Source organism: Entelurus aequoreus, linkage group LG01 (assembly GCF_033978785.1).
Source record: "Entelurus aequoreus isolate RoL-2023_Sb linkage group LG01, RoL_Eaeq_v1.1, whole genome shotgun sequence".
In the NCBI taxonomy this organism is placed as follows: domain Eukaryota; kingdom Metazoa; phylum Chordata; class Actinopteri; order Syngnathiformes; family Syngnathidae; genus Entelurus; species Entelurus aequoreus.
The window spans coordinates 8057534-8078384 of record NC_084731.1 but is presented as its reverse complement, the minus strand read 5'-3'; the positions used below and the strand labels follow the sequence as shown (position 1 = coordinate 8078384).

General features: G+C 38.8%; 1 protein-coding gene across 1 annotated transcript; it reads right to left on the bottom strand.

Moving 5' to 3' along the window:
• Positions 1 to 1824: 1824 nt before the first annotated feature.
• Positions 1825 to 20781, bottom strand: eed (embryonic ectoderm development). Its single transcript, XM_062054741.1, has 12 exons — positions 20625 to 20781; positions 17103 to 17255; positions 16895 to 16987; positions 11976 to 12041; positions 11724 to 11849; positions 11568 to 11649; positions 11410 to 11501; positions 11194 to 11327; positions 2707 to 2812; positions 2487 to 2645; positions 2340 to 2413; positions 1825 to 2264 (listed from the first exon to the last, which is right to left on the bottom strand). Exons 1-12 carry the CDS (start codon positions 20742 to 20744, stop codon positions 2138 to 2140), a joined length of 1332 nt encoding a protein of 443 aa, XP_061910725.1. The 5' UTR covers positions 20745 to 20781; the 3' UTR covers positions 1825 to 2137.
• Between the last annotated feature and the right edge of the window lie 70 nt (positions 20782 to 20851).

The window sequence follows — 20851 nt, the reverse complement described above, 5'->3', positions numbered from 1 at the left end:
TTAATCACAACAAACTCGCAACAAAGTCATCCAACAGGACCTTGGAGGCCAGCAGCTGCTGTTAAGCGCTGCTCAGCCCCCACAACCCCGGAGGAATAAAGCAGTGGTGAAGGCGTTGATTGGGGAAGGGTATGTGCGTGCATGTATGCCCAATTAACTTGGGTGAGATGTTGGATTGTCTTTATGGGCCGAGGCCGGCCCCAAGAGTTCAAGAGTTCAAGAGTCCGACCCAGGTGCTTTTGAAGAAAAGGGAAAGGTCAAAAGCGTCCATCTTTGAGGAGTCCTCGGGGGAGTGTTTTCAAACAGCCTGTTCCTCAAGGCCATTCGAGGGAGTCAAATCGTAGATTAAGATGTTGTTTTTTCTTCGAGCAGTCAAAACAATGACATTCCTGCTCTATATGCTGGCTCTGACAATTCCAATTTATTCTTTCTGTAACATCATCAAGATCGAATCTACCTTGCGATTCAAATCAGCAATCGCTCCAGTCTGTGATCCCACAGCACGACCCATTCCTTCCATTGCGTTGAACAGCCTGTTGGCCCCTTGAGTGGCTGCCATCGTCTTCCGAATTTGACGATACACCAGAGCAATGCCCAGCCCAATCAGCAAATGCCCTGCGATCACAGCTCCAAATAGGTAGATGTCTTCCACGTCCTCGATGGAAAGGACTGAGAGGCACATGATTCTCCAAGTATTCCAGGAATCTCTCACGTACCCCGCAGCAATGGTTCCATCAGGGCAGCCAGGCTCCCCCGAGCCTCTTTTCCTTGTCGAAAAGACTGTGTCAATTGCGTCGAGAGTCCAGTTGATCAAATTCATTTTGATGTTTAGATTTGAGGACAGCTCAAGAAAAGAGGCTTCAAAATAGTTCAAACAAGACAAAAACAAAGAGAGCAAGCAGGGAGGGAAGGAGGGAGCGGAGAGAGATGCGACCGCCCTCACCAGTGGCAAGACAGAAAAAGTGTGGCGCATATTTGTAACAGTGTTAAAGTTGTTTATACGGTCATCCTCAGTGTGACCTGTATGGCTGTTGACCAAGTATGCCTTGCACTCACTTGTGTGTGTGAAAAACCATAGATATTATGTGACTGGGCCTGGCATGCAAAGGCAGTGCTTTAAAGGTTTATTGGCGCTCTGTACTTCTCCCTACGTCCGTGTACACAGAGGCGTTTTAAAAAGTCATACATTTTACTTTTCGAAACCGATAATTTTGAAACCCATAATTTCCGATATTACATTTTAAAGCATTTATCGGACGATAATATCGGCAGTCCGATATTATCGGACATCCCTAATAAAAATAAATATGATTTAAAAAACGATTTTAAAGGGTAAAACCAATTAAAACAATAAATAGAAATACAAATTTAAAAAACCGAGGACCACACAACTCACCAGTGTTAAAAGCCAGAGAATAAAAGTGGGTCTAAAGACGAGACTTAAAACACTCCACTGTGGGAGCAGTTTGAACATTGAGGGCCCCGTCTCCCCTGTTTTTAAGTCTCGTCTTGGGCACCACGAGCTGGAGCTGGCTCTTGGACCTCAAAGGGCGCGCAGGAGTATAGAGGAATATCGGATATCGGCAAAAAAGCCATTATCGGACATCCCTAATTTTTATATTGGTTTTATATTTATTTATTTTGTTTTTATTCAGTCATTGGTGGAACTAAGGATAGTATTTGAATCTTGTTTTTAATGTTTGTGCAGCACTTAGGAAACATTTTTGTTGTTTAAATGTGCTATATAAATAAAGTGGATTGGATTGACTATAGTCACTGCATGTCTTATGCTTGTCTTTATAAAGCAAATAAATCAAGTTGTCTACAAAAATAAGTTTATTAAAAGTCGACATACACTCAAACACAAGAAGCCTACTGAGGGGAATAATTCCTTCTTGTATTGCAGGCTATTTTCCTAACGTAACTATATGATTATTAAATGATTCATGGTGTTTCTGAACTAATACAAGATAAAATAAACATTTGAATATCTGAACTGCGCACAAAGTTAAGTCCAGAGTTTAAATGTACAAAAAGTATTCCATCAAGCGAAGGTGTGAACAAAGCCTTTAAAATATTACATGAAGTAGGAGAGCTGGAACTCTTTTTACAAAACCTGATTTCACTGCTGGGTTGTTCAGCGCTGACGGTCCCAGCGCCAGATGGAGGCGTCGTCACACACCGCAATCAAAATACTACTGTCACGGCTAAAGCTAGTTTGTCGTATAGCAGAGGTGCATTTGGGCAGGGTGAGTGTGGTGGACCTGGGGCAGCAACAACAACAAAAAAAACGATATCAAAAAGCAATTTTTTAAAGTGATTGCTTTGTGTGAACTCACTTGGCTTTGTGTGGGTCCTCCACTTCAAGGTCCCACACGTAGAGCTTCCCCACCTGGTTCCCCAGGGCCAGCATCTGTCAATCAACAGCACAACGGTGAGGACAACGCAACTGAAAGCCTTTGAAATGTAACATGATTGTCCTTCACCTTCTGCCAAAAGTCCATGGAGAAGCGCATGTACCAGATGTCACATTGACTGTACTCAAAGCGTCCGAGAATGGTCACGTTGGACTCGTTGGGTTTGATGTGATCGATGTCGTCCTCCATTTTTCCAGGTTTCCAGCACACAATGGCGTTCTCGCACGACTAGACGGGCGAGCGCGACGTGACTGAGTGATGCCTGTATCGTAATGGTTAACATTCCTACCTTGGAGAGAATGAGGTCGCCGAGCCACCGCACGCAGTCCACATAATTTCGATGGATGTCCCGCGTGGAGAAGTCAGGAAAGTGGATTTTCTGTGACACAAAAGGCCTGAAAAAAAGAAAAAAAATGTCTATCAAATTAGTATACACTTCTTTAGACTCACTTTTTCCAAGTGACCACCAAACCTGTATGAGATGTTTATATATTATATTGTATGAATATGTTGTACTTGTTCTTATGCATGTCTTCCATTTTGATATCTTTGACCTTTACAGACAGCAGCTTTATTATTGTCCATTCTTAACATGTACAAGACACATAAGAACTGATGCAATTGTTGAATTTGCATAATTGGCAAAGTCACCTTTGCAGGAAAAGCAAACATGTTTACAACTACACACTTTCTCTTTTGTAATGTCACAGGATGGCGTCACCAGCTTGCCATTATGTTTTGTTATGTAATGTCTAAAAGAGTATCCAAATGGGGTGCTGGAAAAAATTGTTGTGTTTCTTATTTACTGAGATTCCAAATCGATCCAAAATTTTCAAGAATCAATTGGTAGTTTTTTCTAACAAATTGTTAAGATAATTTGTATTTGCTTTTTCAATGTGTATTTCACCTCTGTTTTAAATGTTATTTTTTAGTCTGTCTATTGCCTGTATTTCTTTGTGGTGTAGAGCCCTTTGTTCTTCAACTGTGGTTGTTTTTAAAGGGCTTTATAAATAAAGTTGGTATGGTACAAATAGGTTTTCCAAGTCACCTGTGCGCTTACTCGCTGTGCATACGGTTTGTCAGGTAACGGACAGAGTAGTGTTTTGCTCCAGAAAGGGGGCGGGTCCGGTGCGCTAATACCGGAACCCAAACCCACCCGCCCTCATATTCCTCAACTGATGTACTAGCATTTCCATCCATCCATCCATTTTCTACCGCGTATTCCCTTCAAGGCTGCAGGGGGCGCTGGAGAACTATCTCAGCTACAATCGGGCGGAAGGCGGGGTACACCCTGGACAAGTCGCCACCTCATCGCAGGGCCAACACAGATAGACAGACAACATTCATTTCTTTAGGTGCAAATATCACAGAATAACATTACAAAACATCTCTGACAAAGCATGATCATAATGTAAGAAATTGTTATTTTGTTAATGTCAGGATTTCCCCTAAATTGCCAAAATACCTGTGACGGTGGGGGCGTGGTCGATATGACGTCATCGCGTGATTTGCTATGATGCATATATTCTTTAAAAAAGGCAAAAAAAATTAGAATATACACTTAAAACAAATGTTATTATGAAGTATAGTATTAACATATATTTTTCTTACATAATATTGTTGGTTCTATTTTTAAATTGTTGCTGCTTATTGTACAATTTGATGATTTTTTTTTTTTAAAGAGATTTCTCTAATCCTTTTAGTCACTCTTTCTTTACTAAAAAGGACTTGCAACAAATCTAGCATTTATTTCTGGTGTTATTGGAGACTGTACTCGTGTTTAGAGACTCTGTTTAGATACTGTCGCGCCATGTCCGTGACAAAAAGCAAGATGCAGAGAGCCTGACGTCACACTTGCTTCGCGTTGCTGTTCTCGCATTAAAAGCCGCCAGTGTCATCTTAAATTGTGAAGGTCGCTGTCCGCGGGCATATCTTGAATATACTAAAGTAAGTTCACAGCCCGGACACGCTGCCTCTACTCCAGACAACCCCATGCGTATAGCTTACGTCATCACAACATCGGTTTCGGGAGCACTGTTCCGGTAATAAAAGTACGTCTTTTTCCAGCCAAATTTTTGGTGCATCATTAGTTAATAGTGGTACTCTAACATTTATCAATGCAGAACAAAATAATGACAGTTACAATCAAAATAATTAAGGGAATCTGCAGTTTTAATAAAAAGTTTTTTATCTCCTACAGCATCCATTGCCATAAATTATGGAAATGACGCAATGACGTCATCAAGCAGCTTTTAGGACAGCCAATAGCTACTTTTTTTGCTGAGGAGTTGGCAACACTGACCCTGATATCAGGGGCCGTACTTATCAAGCTTCTTAGAGTGCCATTTTACACTTAAGTCCTGAGAATTTGCGAAATTTAGTCCTACTCTCAAAATTAAGAATAAAAGCTTTTTATCAACGTTCTTAAGTCTAAGAATCACTCCTACTCTCCACGATATTTAAGAGACCTTCAGAGGTGTCTTAAGTGGTTAGGAGTTGCCAGCAGGGGATGGCACTGAGGCGAGAGAGACGTGCGCGAACGTTCAGGGAACGGAACAATGTTTGGTTTTTTTTTGATGACGAGCAGCTGATCAAACGGTATCGTTTAGACAGAGCGGATATTATTTTTGTCACAGATTTAATACTTTTCGATTCCTTGTTGATTTCTGCATGTGTCTGCAGTGGGCTAGTATATATAGAGCCACCCACACCAGTTTCAAATTAGTTGCCTAATTAATGAATTGGAAAGAAAATGTTATGACAGTAGCGTATGTGTGTGGCCGTGAGGTGAGTGACGTCAGTGAGTGTGTGGGCGATAGAAGAGAGGGAGCGGTAGCGTGAGTGCCGGCGGGGACTAGTTTGTTTTGTATTATTTTGTAGTTTATTGTCAAAATATACACTCCCATTGTCCACTTAAATATTTCCAAGATATTTCTTTATTCTTAGACAAGGGATTCCCTTCCGTGATTGGTCATTTCTATGGACACAGAAATGACGTCACCTAAAATTCCGTTTACGGCACATAGTAATGTCGTAATTCAGCTCTGAGTGTGACACTTAAGATTCAGTCCTACACTTCGCTGAAAGTGTGAGTAAGACGCTTGATAACTAACTTTTAAGTGCAGCTTTCAGCGAAGAATTTATTTACTCTTAAGTCAACTCTTAGCAGACTTCTTAGGAGTAATTCTAAGAAGCTTGATAAGTACGGCCCCAGACCTGTCAAGGTTTGAAAAATCATACATACTGTACATATGGGCATACACACACACACACACGTATGTATGAGATATTGATCTGTACGAGTGTGCTACAGTACATAAATTTAAAATCAGTTAATACATAAACTTGTTCTAATTATTTTAATATTCTGAAACCTACAAGTGTTGAACATTTGATTTAGTTCAGGTATGAAAGATAAAAAGATTTACGTCTTCCTTCACAGCTTTTGCTTCTTCTGTGTATTTACAATTTTACAATCACATGATTGAACCACTAAGCTGAATGTTCTTGAACCTAACCACTTTTTAAAGAGAGCAATTTTTCAGCTGTTTGTCTAGCTCTATCTTACATATTTGTTTTAAAAATACTAGTTCATCCGGTCTCCCCCTAGAGGGCGGGATCACCCACATATGCGGTCCTCTCCAAGGTTATTCACATCGACGTCCCACTGGGTTGTGAGTTTTTCCTTGCCCTTATGTGGGCTCTGTACTGTGAATGTCGTTGTGGCTTGTGCAGCCCTTTGAGACACTTGTGATTTAGGGCTATATAAATAAACATTGATTGATTGATTGATTGACTAAAATACTTTTGTCTGTGAAACAGGTTGAATTGATTATGAATGAAATCAACACCCCATGAATGGAAATCGGTTTAAAATTGTGACTTTCTAAGAGATTCAAATACCTGAATACTGAATACTACATAGACCAGGTGTAGAGTAAGGGCGAACACAAAGCACCAAATATATTTATGGCAACCTGCCACAAATAGGTCCACGTATGAGAAACACTGAATTAGGGCTGCAACAACTAATTGATTAAATCGATTAAAATCGATTATAAAAATCGATTATAAAAATAGTTGCCGATTAATTTAGTCATCGATTCGTTGGATCTATGCTATGCGCATGCGCAGAGGCTTTTAAAAAAAATTAAAAATTTTTTTTTTTTTACCGTATTTTCCGCACCATAAGCCACACCTAAAAACCACAAATTTTCTCAAAAGCTGACAGTGCGGCTAATAACCCGGTGCGCTTTATATATGGATTAATATTAATATTTATTTTCATAAAGTTTAGGTCTCGCAACTACGGTAAACAGCCGCCATCTTTTTAACCCGTAGAAGAGGAAGCGCTTCTTCTTCTACGGTTAGCAACCGCCCCCATAGAAGAGGAAGCGCTTCTTCTTCTACTGTAAGCAACCGCCAAGGTGAGCACCCGCCCCCGTAGAAGAAGAAGCGCGCGGATATTACGTTTCATTTCATTTGTGTGTTTCTGTAAAGACCACAAAATGTCTCCTACTAAGAGACATGCATACAAGGTTCCACTGACTTTTGATATTCATGTGAACCGCACTGTGGATACAACGGGAGCACGTACGGTGAGTATCCGTTAGCTTGCCATGCTAACGGCCAGAAACTTCCACCCATGGTGATATTCAAAAGGAAGACCTTGCCAAAAGAGAACTTTCCAGCCGGCGTCATCATAAAAGCTAACTCGAAGGGATGGATGGATGAAGAAAAGATGAGCGAGTGGTTGATAGTAAGGCTGCAGCTAACGATTATTTTTCTATCGATTAATCTATAGATTATTTTTTCGATTAATCGGTTAATCTATAGATTATTTTTTCGATTAATCTATAGATTATTTTTCCTTTTACCGATTATTTTTTTATTCAAAATGAAGATGAAAAAATAAATGTAGGCCCGTTTTTTCAAAAGGCATGGCTTTTATTTACAAAAAAAAAGAAGTATGGCCACTCAGTCAACATTGACAACAACATGACTAAATATTCTGTAACAATGTAAACATTTAAAACTTTTAACATTTAACAAAATTAAAAGTAGCTTATTTGCTTTTTAATGTGCAAATATAAAAGTCAACATCCAGTGCAAATCTTAATATTCTGCAATAGTATAAGCATTTCAAAATTAAAAGTATTGCTTATTTTGCTTTAAAATGTGCAAAAATAAAGATAAACATCCAATACAAAAAAGTGCAAAACGAAATATTCTGTAACAACAGTGTAAACATTTCAACAAAAGTGAAAGTATTGCTTATTTGCTAAAATGTGCAAAAATAAAGATAAACATCCAATACAAAAAAGTGCCAATCTAAATATTCTGGAGCACTGTAAACATTAAGTATTGCTTTTAAAATGTGAAAAATAAACATCCAGTCCAACACAGTACACAATAACCAATTCTACTCATTCCAGTGAGTGTCTAACAGTTGTAATGAAGAAAGGTTAGCATGTCTACATGCTTTGGTTCTTTTCTTGTTTACAATATTCCCAGCAGCTGAAAATAGGCGCTCAGAAGGGGTCGATGTGGCTGGAACTGAGAGCTAATTAGCCTTCACCTCAAGCCAGGATTGCGAGTGAGCTGAGCTGCAGTTTAAGTTTCTAGAAGGTCAACGGGCTCATAGTGATGTTACTAGTAGTTGACTGGGTGGTGTTTATTATCATTTGGGGAGTCCGCTGCCTGATGCTCACCTGCTAAACACCTATCTGCTCCACCCTGAAGCGCTGACTACATGCGCTCTGAATACGCACTGCTGATTGGCTGATAATGCTTCGTGTGTACCAATCAGATGGTTGTGTGGGTGGGACAATGCTGCGTGTGTACCAATCAGATGGTTGTGTGGGTGGGACAATGCTGCGTGTGTACCAATCAGATGGTTGTGTGGGTGGGACAATGCTGCGTGCTGAGACAGAGGCAGACGGAGCAAAGCAGCTTGTTAAGACTTTAGCAGCTAAAGTTAGCTTTAGCTTAGAAAACTCGTTCGGTACACCCCCGTACCGAACCGAAAGCCCCGTACCGAAACGGTTCAATACAAAACACCTACCGTTACACCCCTAGCAGATACAAATGACACATTCATGTTTTTGTGTAATGATGACAACGTATGCTCGCACGGACGATTGACTAGTTGATGGTTTTCTTTTCAAATGTTCGTTCATAGCCGCTGTGCTGCTATGATAGGCCATTTCCGCTCGACACAGTGTGCATACAACAACATTATTAGGCCATTTATTGAAATACTCCCACACTTTTGGCATGCTTTTCCCCCCTCGCTCGTACCGCTCGCATCGTCTTCTTTGATCGTCTGCTTTGCGCTTCGCCATGACGGTAGTGTGACGTCATTATGCGACGCGTCGACGCACAAAAACGGCGTCGACGTATTTACGTAACCGATGACGTCGACTACGTCGACGCGTCGTTTCAGCCTTAGTTGATAGACGTTTACGCGAAGAGACCGGGTGACACCGAAGAAGAAGAAGAATTCGAGGGATTTGTGGATGAGTAATAACTTCAGAACGTGAGCTTTAAATGTTTATTTTGTGTGTTGTGTGACATTAACGTTCGAGCAACGTTGAGTTATTGATGTTGCTATTGCTCTGCACTATTTTGAGTGTTACTATTTTTGTGATTGCACATTTGCACATTACATTTTGGGAGTGAACAGAGTTGTTAGAACGCTGGTTTGTAATATATTATTAAAGTTTTTGTGATTGCACATTTGCACATTACATTTTGGGAGTGAACAGAGTTGTTAGAACGCTGGTTTGTAATATATTATTAAAGTTTTTGTGATTGCACATTTGCACATTACATTTTGGGAGTGAACAGAGTTGTTAGAACGCTGGTTTGTAATATATTATTAAAGTTTTTGTGATTGCACATTTGCACATTACATTTTGGGAGTGAACAGAGTTGTTAGAACGCTGGTTTGTAATATATTATTAAAGTTTTTGTGATTGCACATTTGCACATTACATTTTGGGAGTGAACAGAGTTGTTAGAACGCTGGTTTGTAATATATTATTAAAGTTTGACTGACCTATCTTACTGGTTTTTTTGACATTCCCTTTAGCGCAGCGTAGGTGCGGCTAATAACACGGGGCGGCTAATAGGTAAACAAAGTTTTGAAATATGCCATTCATTGAAAGTGCGGCTAATAACACGGGGCGGCTTATGGTGCGGAAAATACGGTAAATAAACCTTTATTTATAAACTGCAACATGTACAAACAGCTGAGAAACAATAATCAAAATAAGTATGGTGCCAGTATGCTGGTTTTTTTCAATAAAATACTGGATAGGATTAGGGATGATGTTTGATAAGGAATTATCGAGTTCGAGCCTATTATCGAATCCTCTTATCGAACCGATTCCTTATCGATTCTCTTATCGAGTCCAGATAGGTTGTTGTATATGGAAAAAAACACACAATATTTGGTTTAACAAAAGCTCACTTTTATTATATAATAAAAAAATAAAATCTAATAAATAAATAAATATTGACTGTTACCCACCTAAAAAAATAAAATTAAATAAATGAATATTGACTGTTGTTACCCAAAGTATATTAAGTGGGATTTTTCAGAGAAACAAATATATACAGTAACACAAAAACAACCTGTCTCTGTGATCACTATAGGTGTATAAATAATAATATAGTGTTAAATAAAATCAGTCCCTTGGGCACAAAACTGAAAATAATACAGCTCTCCAAAAAGTGCACTTCTGCTGCTATTTGACATAACTGTTTGTTATGATGCTTTGACATTTTTGCACTTTATTTCTTTATTGAAAGAACATTCTATGAAGAGAAAAGTTATTTGCAAATGTGGTTACAATGCTAATAAATGAAAAGTTAAAGCTAAAAAAAGAAATACACTTTATTGAGTTAACATTATTTCTTTATGGGGGAAAAATGTTATGAGCTAGAGAATATAACAACTACACTACCCAGCATGCAACGGGAGTTACGAGCATGCGCGGTAGCCCCGAAAAGTGTTGCATGTTGCCACGCTGTGAAAGTAAACGTCAAGAACTCAGCCAACACGCCTCGTCTGCATTATTTATAATTAGACCGTCAACACATCTACAGTGTGATTTTGTTTTGTTTACAAGGAAAGAAAAACAAAAGTTAAAAAAGGGAGATATGTTGTATATATATGTATGTGCTGCGGTTGTTTTAAGAACGTTGCGACAGCTGCCGTAAAGGAGGTGGGTTGCTATGTTTCCGGTTGGTCGTAAAAGTGTTCGTCATGTGTTTTACCCTGCTAAAATCTCTCAGTAAAGTTATTCGATGGATTATAGCTTTTGTTTTGAACTTTATTACACCTTGGAGCGCTTTTTCCCGTCCATTGTTTTCCTGCTTTCGCTATCTGCGCCTAATGACTGAGCTAGGTGATGTCCCACAGAGCATTTCTGGTCGGGACGGGATTCGAATAAAGAATCAACTCTTTTCCTTTACTATAGTGGTCTCGATAACGGGTTCTCAAAAAGGGATTCGAGTCCGAGGACTCTGTTCTTTTCTTATCAAACAACCGGGAAAACCGGTTTGAGTATCATCCCTAGATAGGATAGAAATGCAGTTTGTCTCTTTTATCCGATTATTAATCGAAGTAATAATCGACAGATTAATCGATTATCAAATTAATCGTTAGTTGCCGCCCTACACTGAATATTGTACTGTGAGAATGAATGGTATGATACAAGGCCATTTTGATATCAAGTCACTTTTCTTCAGGTGGATCTTCAGCTGTTACCTGTTGGTCTTTGAGGGGTTGTATTCATAAGATCCACGGATGGCCTTCTGCAATCTCTCCGAGTTTAGTCGCCAGAGTTTTAGGGAGTGGTCCATTCCACATGACATTATTTTCTCACCCAGGAGGTCAAAATCCTGCAGTGGAGTTGAAAAATAAAACAAAAGTTTTTACTTTGTCATTCCTCATGCTTATTAGGTGTGATATCATAAAACGTACAGCACTCAGGACTTCATCTCGGTGACCCTCCACTCCACCAAATATGGCCACTAATGTGTCCGTGTGGATGTTCCAAAGACGAAGCGCATGATCTGTGGAAACACACAATTCAGAAAACTCAAATGATATTGGTGAAAGGCGACAAACATTTTACATACCTTTGCTGACCGACAGAAGAAGATTTGGATCTCTTGGATGAAACTTCAGCTCATTGATCGCATTACCATGACCTACATAATGCTGAATAAAAGACAAATGTTTTACTTTGTACATTGTAATTAAAATGACATCCCTGATGATGTGGGAAAGCCAACCTTGATGCACTGCATTGTGATGTGGTTAATAATGCGGATTATTCCCCGTGATCCGGCTACAGCCAACAAGGGGTGACTGGTGTTGGTGTCGTAGGTCCAGGCACACGTGTAGAAGTTCTCATCTGCCTTTGCACCACTTCAGTTAAGCAAAAATTGTCAGGTTCATTTCAGGGGGTTCTCTAAACGGCTACCAAAAGATACAATTCTGAGAGAGAAAAAACTTGGCGGTGAGAATTAAGAAAGCAAGGATACATCTGCGTCCACGTAAGACTGCAGGAGTCTGATTTCTCCTTGAGAATGACATTCATACAGAGTGACCTGGATGGGAGACATTACAAATTACATGAAGAAGAGACAACATCATGTGTGTATTTAGCAATTACCCCAAACATTACCTAAACAGTAAAAGGGATTAAGATTGGTTAAGACTTTATGGATACCAATATTTCTATTTATCGGTATTTAATGTAATTTTATGATTTAATTTTCATTGATTTTAATGTTATTGTTTACTACAACAAAAGGGAGTAACACCAGCAACATGTAACATCTCAAAGCAGGGAAGTCCTTTCTTAACATGCCTTTTCAGCCTTAAACCTCTTAAGGCCCAAGCTGTTTGTTTACATGCTTTTTTTAAATTTCTCTTTGCTATTTGGGCTTATTGGACCCTAATTAGAATAAAAACTAAGAATCATCTTTTGATATAAAGTACTTAGTCCATAAGTAACGAACGTGTACTTCATGTTTAGTGACATGCTAATTCTTATTTTTAAACTTTTTTCCAAATTCCATTGTATGTTTTACTCTTTTGATACCACCATATGGCAGTATAAGTGTCCACATAAGCGGCCATAAGACCCCAATTCAGTAGTGTACACAATTTTGGAAATAAGAGCTAAAAGGTGCTGTCCACGCATGTGGCCAACTAAGCCTTTTAAAGGGCAACTGCACTTTTTTTGGAATGTTGTCTATCATTCACAATCCCTATGTAAGACAAGAACACATATACCGTATTTTTCGCACTATAAGTCGCAGTTTTTTTCATAGTTTGGCCGGGGGTGCGACTTATACTCAGGAGCGACTTATGTGTGAAATTATTAACACATTGCCGTAAAATATCAACTAATATTATTTAGCTCATTCATGTAAGAGACTAGACGTATAAGATTTCATGGGATTAAGCGATTAGGAGTGACAGATTGTTTGGTAAACGTATAGCATGTTCTATATGTTATAGTTATTTGAATGACTCTTACCATAATATGTTACGTTAACATACCAGGCACCTTCTCAGTTGGTTATTTATGCCTCATATAACGTACACTTATTCAGCCTGTTGTTCACTATTCTTTAGACATTTTAAATTGCCTTTCAAATTCTTGGTGTTGGCTTTTATCAAATAAATTTCCCCAAAAATTGCGACTTATACTCCAGTGCGACTTATATATGTTTTTTTCCTTCTTTATTATGCATTTTCGACCGGTGCGACTTATACTCCGGAGCGACTTATACTTCGAAAAATACGGTACTTTACTTTTTTATGCATTGTAATTAGTATAATGCGGAGGTGGCTAACAATGCAGCTAATGGGAGTACTCTATTGCGCTCATGAAACCAAGTATTAGTGATGTTGTTTTTATAGGTGCTAACGCAGACAAACTACTTTTAGCGGCGCTGTGATAACAGAGAGCTAACTAGCTTATGCAGCTATAGTACTGGCATAGTGAGCTGCTGCATCACCTTTCAATTGGTAAAAGCCAATTCTGGATTATAAATCATGCCTCTCATTTGTATAGAAGAAGCTTGTTGCCATAAACTGAGAATTTGATCAACTTTGATTTGATTGGCGCCCACCTTTTTTTCTTTTTTTTTTACCTGCGAGAGGATTATGATTAATTCTTCATCTAAATGCAGAGATATGAATATCCCATCAGTCGGCATCCCACTGAGGGCAGACATTGTACAGTAAGTGGTTGTTTTATTATGTCCGTAGTTTGTTTTTCTTTTTTAGAGCTTAGCAATACTGCTGCATGATTATGCATGTTGAGCATACCGTTTATAAAACTTGTCGGTCACCCTCCATATATATATATATATATATACACATTCAGGCTAAAAAATATAAGGTTCTGGATCAACATTTGTCCCAAAGTAGTCGTCATTTTCTCTCAAAGTCTGTCATGAGCAGTAGTAGTGTTGTTGGTGAAGGAAATAGCGAACGTTGTGATGCGTCTGTGATAATAATATGCCGCCGTACGCTTAAAATAATCAAAATACATTAATATTACATGTTATTATGAATATGCATGTTACTAAAATGACATACATACTTACAGCAGGGACGGTATAGCTCGGTTGGTAGAGCGGCCGTGCCAGCAACTTGAGGGTTGCAGGTTCGATCCCCGCTTTCGCCATCCTAGTCACTGCCGTTGTGTCCTTGGGCAAGACACTTTACCCACCTGCTCCCAGTGCCACCCACACCGGTTTAAATGTAACTTAGATATTGGGTTTCACAATGTAAAGCGCTTTGAGTCACTTGAGAAAAAGCGCTATATAAATGTAATTCACTTCACTTCACTTCACAGCAGGTCTATAAAACAAGAGTTTGTTTTATAGCACTTTCGAGGCGAAATAGAGCAGATCCCATTACCTTCATTGTTAGCAGACTGTTGCTAGCGTTTACAAGTCAGAATGCATGAAAAAAGCAATGTGTGTTCTTGTCTTACATAAGGATTGTCAATGACAGGCAAAATTACACAAACATGCTTTAAATAAAGGCCTAGTGGCCACATGCGTGGACAGCACCTTTTAGCTCTTATTTCCAAAATTGTGTACACTACTGAATTGGGGTCTTATGGCCGCTTATGTGGACACTTATACTGCCATCTGGTGGTGTCAAAAGAGTATAACATACAATGGAATTTGTAAAAAAAAAAAAAAGGGTAAAAATAAAAATTAGCATGTCACTACACATGAAGTACACGTTTGTGTACTTATGGACTAAGTACATCATATCAAAAGATGATTCTTAGTTTTTATCCTAATTAGGGTCCAATAAGCCCAAACAGCAAAGAGAAATAAAAAAAGCATGTAAACAAACAGCTTGGGCCTTAAGAGGTTAAGCAAGTTAAGTGGGTTTGCAGTGCAAGGCAGTTAATATGTCCTCACCTTGTAATGACCACACATATCCATCACTAAAGGATAGAGATGTCTTTATCAGTTACAATTATAAATAGCTGGAAATACGACTTATGTGACTTTTATATGAAATACCATATGATATATATCAATTAGCATGTTGAGTGGGCTTGTGGTGACATGGGTGGACGAGATGTGCTCATGGTGCCATGCAAACGGGGCGCGAGGGAGTGACGTTAGACGGCAATTAGAGACCTATCACCTGGTGCTATTTTTTCTTCAGAGCCACTGTATGAATTATTGCTTCACTTTTTACCTTTTTGGAGGGTGGGGGTTAAACTTGGCCTTTGGAGTACTGGAACACGGGTACTGACGCTAGGAGGAGGATGCGCAGTTAACGTGGCCTAAGAGTGGCTTCCACTTCAAAGTGACAATGTACTCCTTGGAACGGCCTTGCCTTGCGTGACTTTGGAGGGACTTTTGCGTAGGGAACATTGTGTTACAAACTTTTGGGTGGTGTAGGGTTAATTCTGTGTGCACTGCAAAAACTGAAATCTAAGTAAGATGAAATATCTCAAATAAGGGTGATATTTGCTTATTTTCTGTCTGATAAGATAATTATTCTCACTAAGCAGATTTTATGTTAGAGTGTTTTACTTGTTTTAAGGGGTTTTGGTCCTAAATGATCTCAATAAGATATTACAGCTTGTTGCTGAGATTTGATGACCTATATTGAGTAAAACATGCCTGAAACTAGAATATCAACTGTTGCAAAGCTGTGTCATCAACACTCACAAGTATAAAACTACTTTTTTAAAGTAATCATTTCTTATTTCAAGAATGAAAAAAAAAAATCATGACTTTGACACAATTGTGTCTCATAATTAAAACGGATGACGGCCAAATGGATTTTGCTGTTTTATTTTCAATGAAACAATAGAACATATGTACTCATATAGTAGTACAGTTGGCCGGTACAGTAAACTGACAGTTAATATTTAAACATTCAACATGTGACATTTCTAACCATTTTGAAAAGAAATAGTTCATGCACATTCAGATAAATTATTCAAAATTACAATTACAATTTTTTTGGCCGGGGGCCGGGCTGTATATATGTGCACTAATTGACTGAAAGAGCACGCACTTGGCGCGATGATGTCATGTTATCCATGGAAAAATGCATTTTTAGACAATATGATTTGCCTGAGCGGCTAGGAGACCCCGAGAGTAACAAGCGCTTGCCTTGTTGCCTTTCCATTAAGAACGATAAATTAGTTTTTAGTATAAGTTTGCTGGTTTCAAGAAATGTAATGCCGAACGCATATCATTATGTCAAGATAATGGCACTAGCATTTACTTAACTTAAGAATATTTTTCAACATATTGAGCAAAAACGTCAACATTTTTTTTCTACCAAGAAAAGTGCACTTGTTATTAGTGAGAATATTCTTAATTTAAGGTATTTTTGGGTTCATTGAAGTTAGCTAATTTTACTTGTTTTGGAAAGTCTTGACAAGCCAAATTTTCTTGTTCTATTGGCAGATAATTTTGCTTAGTTCAAACAAAATACCCCTAATTTTTTTTTTTTGTCTTGTTTTTTAACACTGACTTTTTGCAGTGTGGTACGTGATTGAGTATTATTGTGTTTTTCCCAATTTTTAAATCAGAGGGAATATTTCTTGTTGAGGATCAATTTTTGTATATTAAATGAAGCTGGTATTGTGGCTAAAAAAACACATTTTGACTCCATATTTTTGATTGTTTACATTTGATTATTAGGTCCTGCCTTTGTCCGTTATTATGTGTAGCTGCGTGAATACCGGTAGTTACATTACGTGAACAGTGGTGTCATAATTATGTAGCTGGATAAAAAAAAGAACCGATAGCTCTATCATTTGTCCAAAATCTTAACGGTCCTCCTGTACTGACCCAATTAGGAACAAATACCAAAAATGACCGGTACTTAGTACACATTTATAAATTTCTACAAAGGAATAATAAAACATGTCATTTATCACACGGTCAGTCACCCTGTTGCTTCCAACTGTGGCGAACACCAGTGGGTCTCCCTCCTTACTGTGCCAGTTGAACTGGACACCAAACAGGGGCTGGCCATGGTCTTCCTGCAATAAAATTAGGATTATTATTATTATTTTTGTGGTTTTTTAAGACAACTCTTGAGATGAGACACACGAACACGGCTTTTGGAATGGGCGGAGCCATGACGTGTGCGCTTACCCGCAGGCTGTTGACACATTTAAAAGAGTATCTGCACTTTTTGGACTTTGCTTTTCCCTTGCCCCAGCTCTTCCTGCCTGGGGCGTTGGAGGTGTTGGTGGGCGTGTCGGGGCGCTCTGCGTTGGTGCCACTTTCAACACTGACAGCATCATCCTGATAAAATACACAAGACATTCAGTGTTGGCGTTAATTCACGTTTTGTGTCTTTTCACGCATTGAAATCAGAAAGGACGTGCAATTCCGGAAGCCCGCGTGTATCTCGGACGAGTCTTTTTAATTTATTTTTACTGCCCGGTTTGCTTTTTTTATAAATTTGATCGATTATCGCTTTCCGCTGGTGTTTTGTTTCGTTTATATTTGCCGGGTCAAATTTCCGTCCCCGTCTATTGCGTTTTTATCGGTCGTAAATTTGCCGAAAGTTTTATCAATGACAAATACTGCCTCGGGACAACTTTACCGCGAGGGGCTGTCAAAAGAAAGACTCCATGGTAAACACCAAGGTGAGTGTAAAGTCAAACGTTTTAACTTCATCCTGTGCCATGTCTCCAGTAAATGACTTGTTTTAGTGGTCGTGAGTCCATGGAAACATCACTTTTAATTCCCGCTGCATCGACGTCGTTTAAAGATGGAGACAGGCTAGCTGTTAGCTTCAAGCTAAACCAGCACCCGACCAGACTCCTCCACCCCAAAAACATACTTTGCAGGTCAACAAACGGGGAAAATATGTGCCTTTTGAAGTGTTAATGTGCGAGGAGTGTTAAAAATGAGTCTCTTGGAGAAGTGGCTGACAAGTTAGTAAGTGTCGCTCACATCGCTGACCGTGACATCATCACTGTCATTGTTTACTGAAGCAGAGATGCTGACTGTGCATTATGATACATGTGCATGCGTCGCCAGGCTCTGATTTTTATCCATAGACTTATCAGATTAAAAATGTTTTTATTATCTATAACAGGGGTGTCAAAAATGTAGCTTGGAGCCCATTTGCTGCCCGCAGCTAATGTTTTAAGGCCCACGGCACATCAGAATCAGAATACTGTATTTTCCGCACCATAAGCCGCACCTAAAAACCACAATTTTTCTCAAAAGCAGACAGTGCGGCTAATAACCCGGTGCGCCTTATATATGGATTAATATTAATATTTATTTTCATAAAGTTTAGGTCTCGCAACTACGGTAAACAGCCGCCATCTTTTTTCCCCGTAAAAGAGGAAGCGCTTCTTCTTCTACGGTAAGCAAGAAGAGGAAGCGCTTCTTCTTCTACTGTAAGCAACCGCCAAGGTGAGCACCCGCCCCCGTAGAAGAAGAAGCGCGCGGATATTACGTTTCATTTCATTTGTGTGTTTCTGTAAAGACCACAAAATGTCTCCTACTAAGAGACACGCGTACAAGGTTCCACTGACTTTTGATATTCATGTGAACCGCACTGTGGATACAACGGGAGCACGTACGGTGAATATTCGCACCACAGGGAATGAGAAGTCGTCCTTCACTGTGGTTCTAGCTTGCCATGCTAACGGCCAGAAACTTCCACCCATGGTGATATTCAAAAGGAAGACCTTGCCAAAAGAGAACTTTCCAGCCGGCGTCATCATAAAAGCTAACTCGAAGGGATGGATGAATGAAGAAAAAATGAGCGAAGAGACGGGGCGACTTTTTTCACGCAGCGCCGTCCCTGTTGATCTATGACTGCATGCGCGTCCACATCATCGATGGTGTCAAAAAACAAGTGAAGCACACCGAAGAAGAAGAATTCGAGGGATTTGTGGATGAGTAATAACTTCAGAAAGTAAGCTTTAAATGTTTATTTTGTGTGTTGTGTGACATTAACGTTCGAGCAACGTTGAGTTATTGATGTTGCTATTGCTCTGCACTATTTTGAGTGTTACTATTTTTGTGATTGCACATTTGCACATTACATTTTGGGAGTGAACAGAGTTGTTAGAACGCTGGTTTGTAATATATTATTAAAGTTTGACTGACCTATCCGACTGTTTTTTTGACATTCCATTTAGCGTAGCGTAGGTGCGGCTAATAACACGGGGCGGCTAATAGGTAAACAAAGTTTTGAAATATGCCATTCATTGAAGGTGCGGCTTACAACACGGGGCGGCTTAGGGTGCGGAAAATACGGTACCTTTATTGTCATTGTATGGAAACAACGAAATTGGACGGCAATCCAGCTCAGTGCTTTTAAAACAACCTACATGAAATAGTCTTAAGACAACAAACAATAATAAAAAAAATAAAAATTCTAAAAATACTATTAAAATAAACAAAAACATAACAAAAGTGGAATAAAAAAGCTTACAGGTGAAATGTAACTGAGAAAAAGTTGCAATGTTGACTAATAAAACCAAGCTGTTTTTTTCTTTAAAACTGTCATTGCTTAAAACATAATATTGAATCAAAATCAATGTTTTTTTATGAATTATTGACCTATCCAGAGCTCCGATAACTTCACATCAAATATTCCACTTTGAAAAATATTTTTTGTGGAAGACTTTGCATATTTTGTGTGTTTGCCATAAAAAAAACATACTTTTTTTTTTACAAAGAGGGCAGAAAACAAACTAACAAAAAAATAACTAAAAAAAAAAAATGACAGATAGATCTGAAGTTGATGTAACCTCTAGAGATTTATATAAATAATATATGTAGGCTCTTGGCACACCATTATCATCATTTCATGACCGAAGCAAAAAAACTTTTTACACTTTTAAACTGAAATAAATACACCTTCAACTTATTAAATACAGATGTAGAAAAAACTACCGGCAGCGGTAAAGTTTAGATCCATGAAGGAAAGAAGAAAGTGAATGAATGTTTAGAACTGAATACATTTACATATGCATAAAAATGTGTTTTATTTTGTATATAGAATGTAGAATACAGGATGCATTTATCATTTGTTTTCAAAACGGTTACAAAAAAGTGGGACCCCAAAAATGTACTGTGGGGCCCCATTTTTATGACTTAATGGGGTCCCTAGGACCCCATTTGGAAAATTCCTAGCGCCAACACTGACATTGACAGAAGAGTAATGGAAATTGTACGTTATCTAGAAGGAGCAGGACAGACAAGAATTGAAAGGCACTATATTGAGTGTACAGTAACTGTTAAAAGTTTAGATAGACTTTCTCATTGAATAACATAAGAAGTTGTTTGACTGGCACTATAAGTCAGTAAAGTCTCAACAATAAAATGTATTGATTAATTAGCAGTACTATGTTAAGTGTTGCTATAGCTAACACCGGTGTCCATGATGGGAATAACCAGAAGCGAAAGTTATGGAGCTAAGAGTCTTGCAAATGTGTTGCTTTTACTTTATTTCAATTAAATGTTAGTCAGTGTGAATAAGTAGGTTTATATATTTACAGTTGCCTAATATGGACAAAGCTTCAGCTCCAAGCTAGCTGCTTCCGGTCCACGGCTACTTTAGCACACGCGTGCTAACTCGTTGAGTTTTATTCGTTTAAGCCTTTCGACGGTGACCAAACACAAGCTCAATTACGCACTTACATTCTCGTCCCCAGACGCGTCTGGGTTACTGTTCTCATCACTGCTTAGTTTCTGTTTCTTGACTGGTATTTCTTTTCCCGCTTGAGATGGGGACTCAGACATGTTCTTATTTTCCCTCATGTTGCTACGACTCAGCCCCTTCCGCTCAACTACCGCAAGGGTTGCTGGGTATTGTAGTTCTAACGATTATTACATATAATACAACCTCCAAATAAAGATGTTTCCAT

Excerpts from the sequence above, each read along its gene's own strand:
- eed (XM_062054741.1), bottom strand. The coding sequence starts at position 20,744 with ATGAGGGAAAATAAGAACATGTCTGAGTCCCCATCTCAAGCGGGAAAA. Across the intron at positions 12,042-16,894 it reads CCACAGTTGGAAGCAACAGG|GTCACTCTGTATGAATGTCA; the intron begins GTGACTGACCGT and ends TCTCCCATCCAG. Across the intron at positions 2,646-2,706 it reads GCGACCTCATTCTCTCCAAG|TCGTGCGAGAACGCCATTGT; the intron begins GTAGGAATGTTA and ends TCGCCCGTCTAG.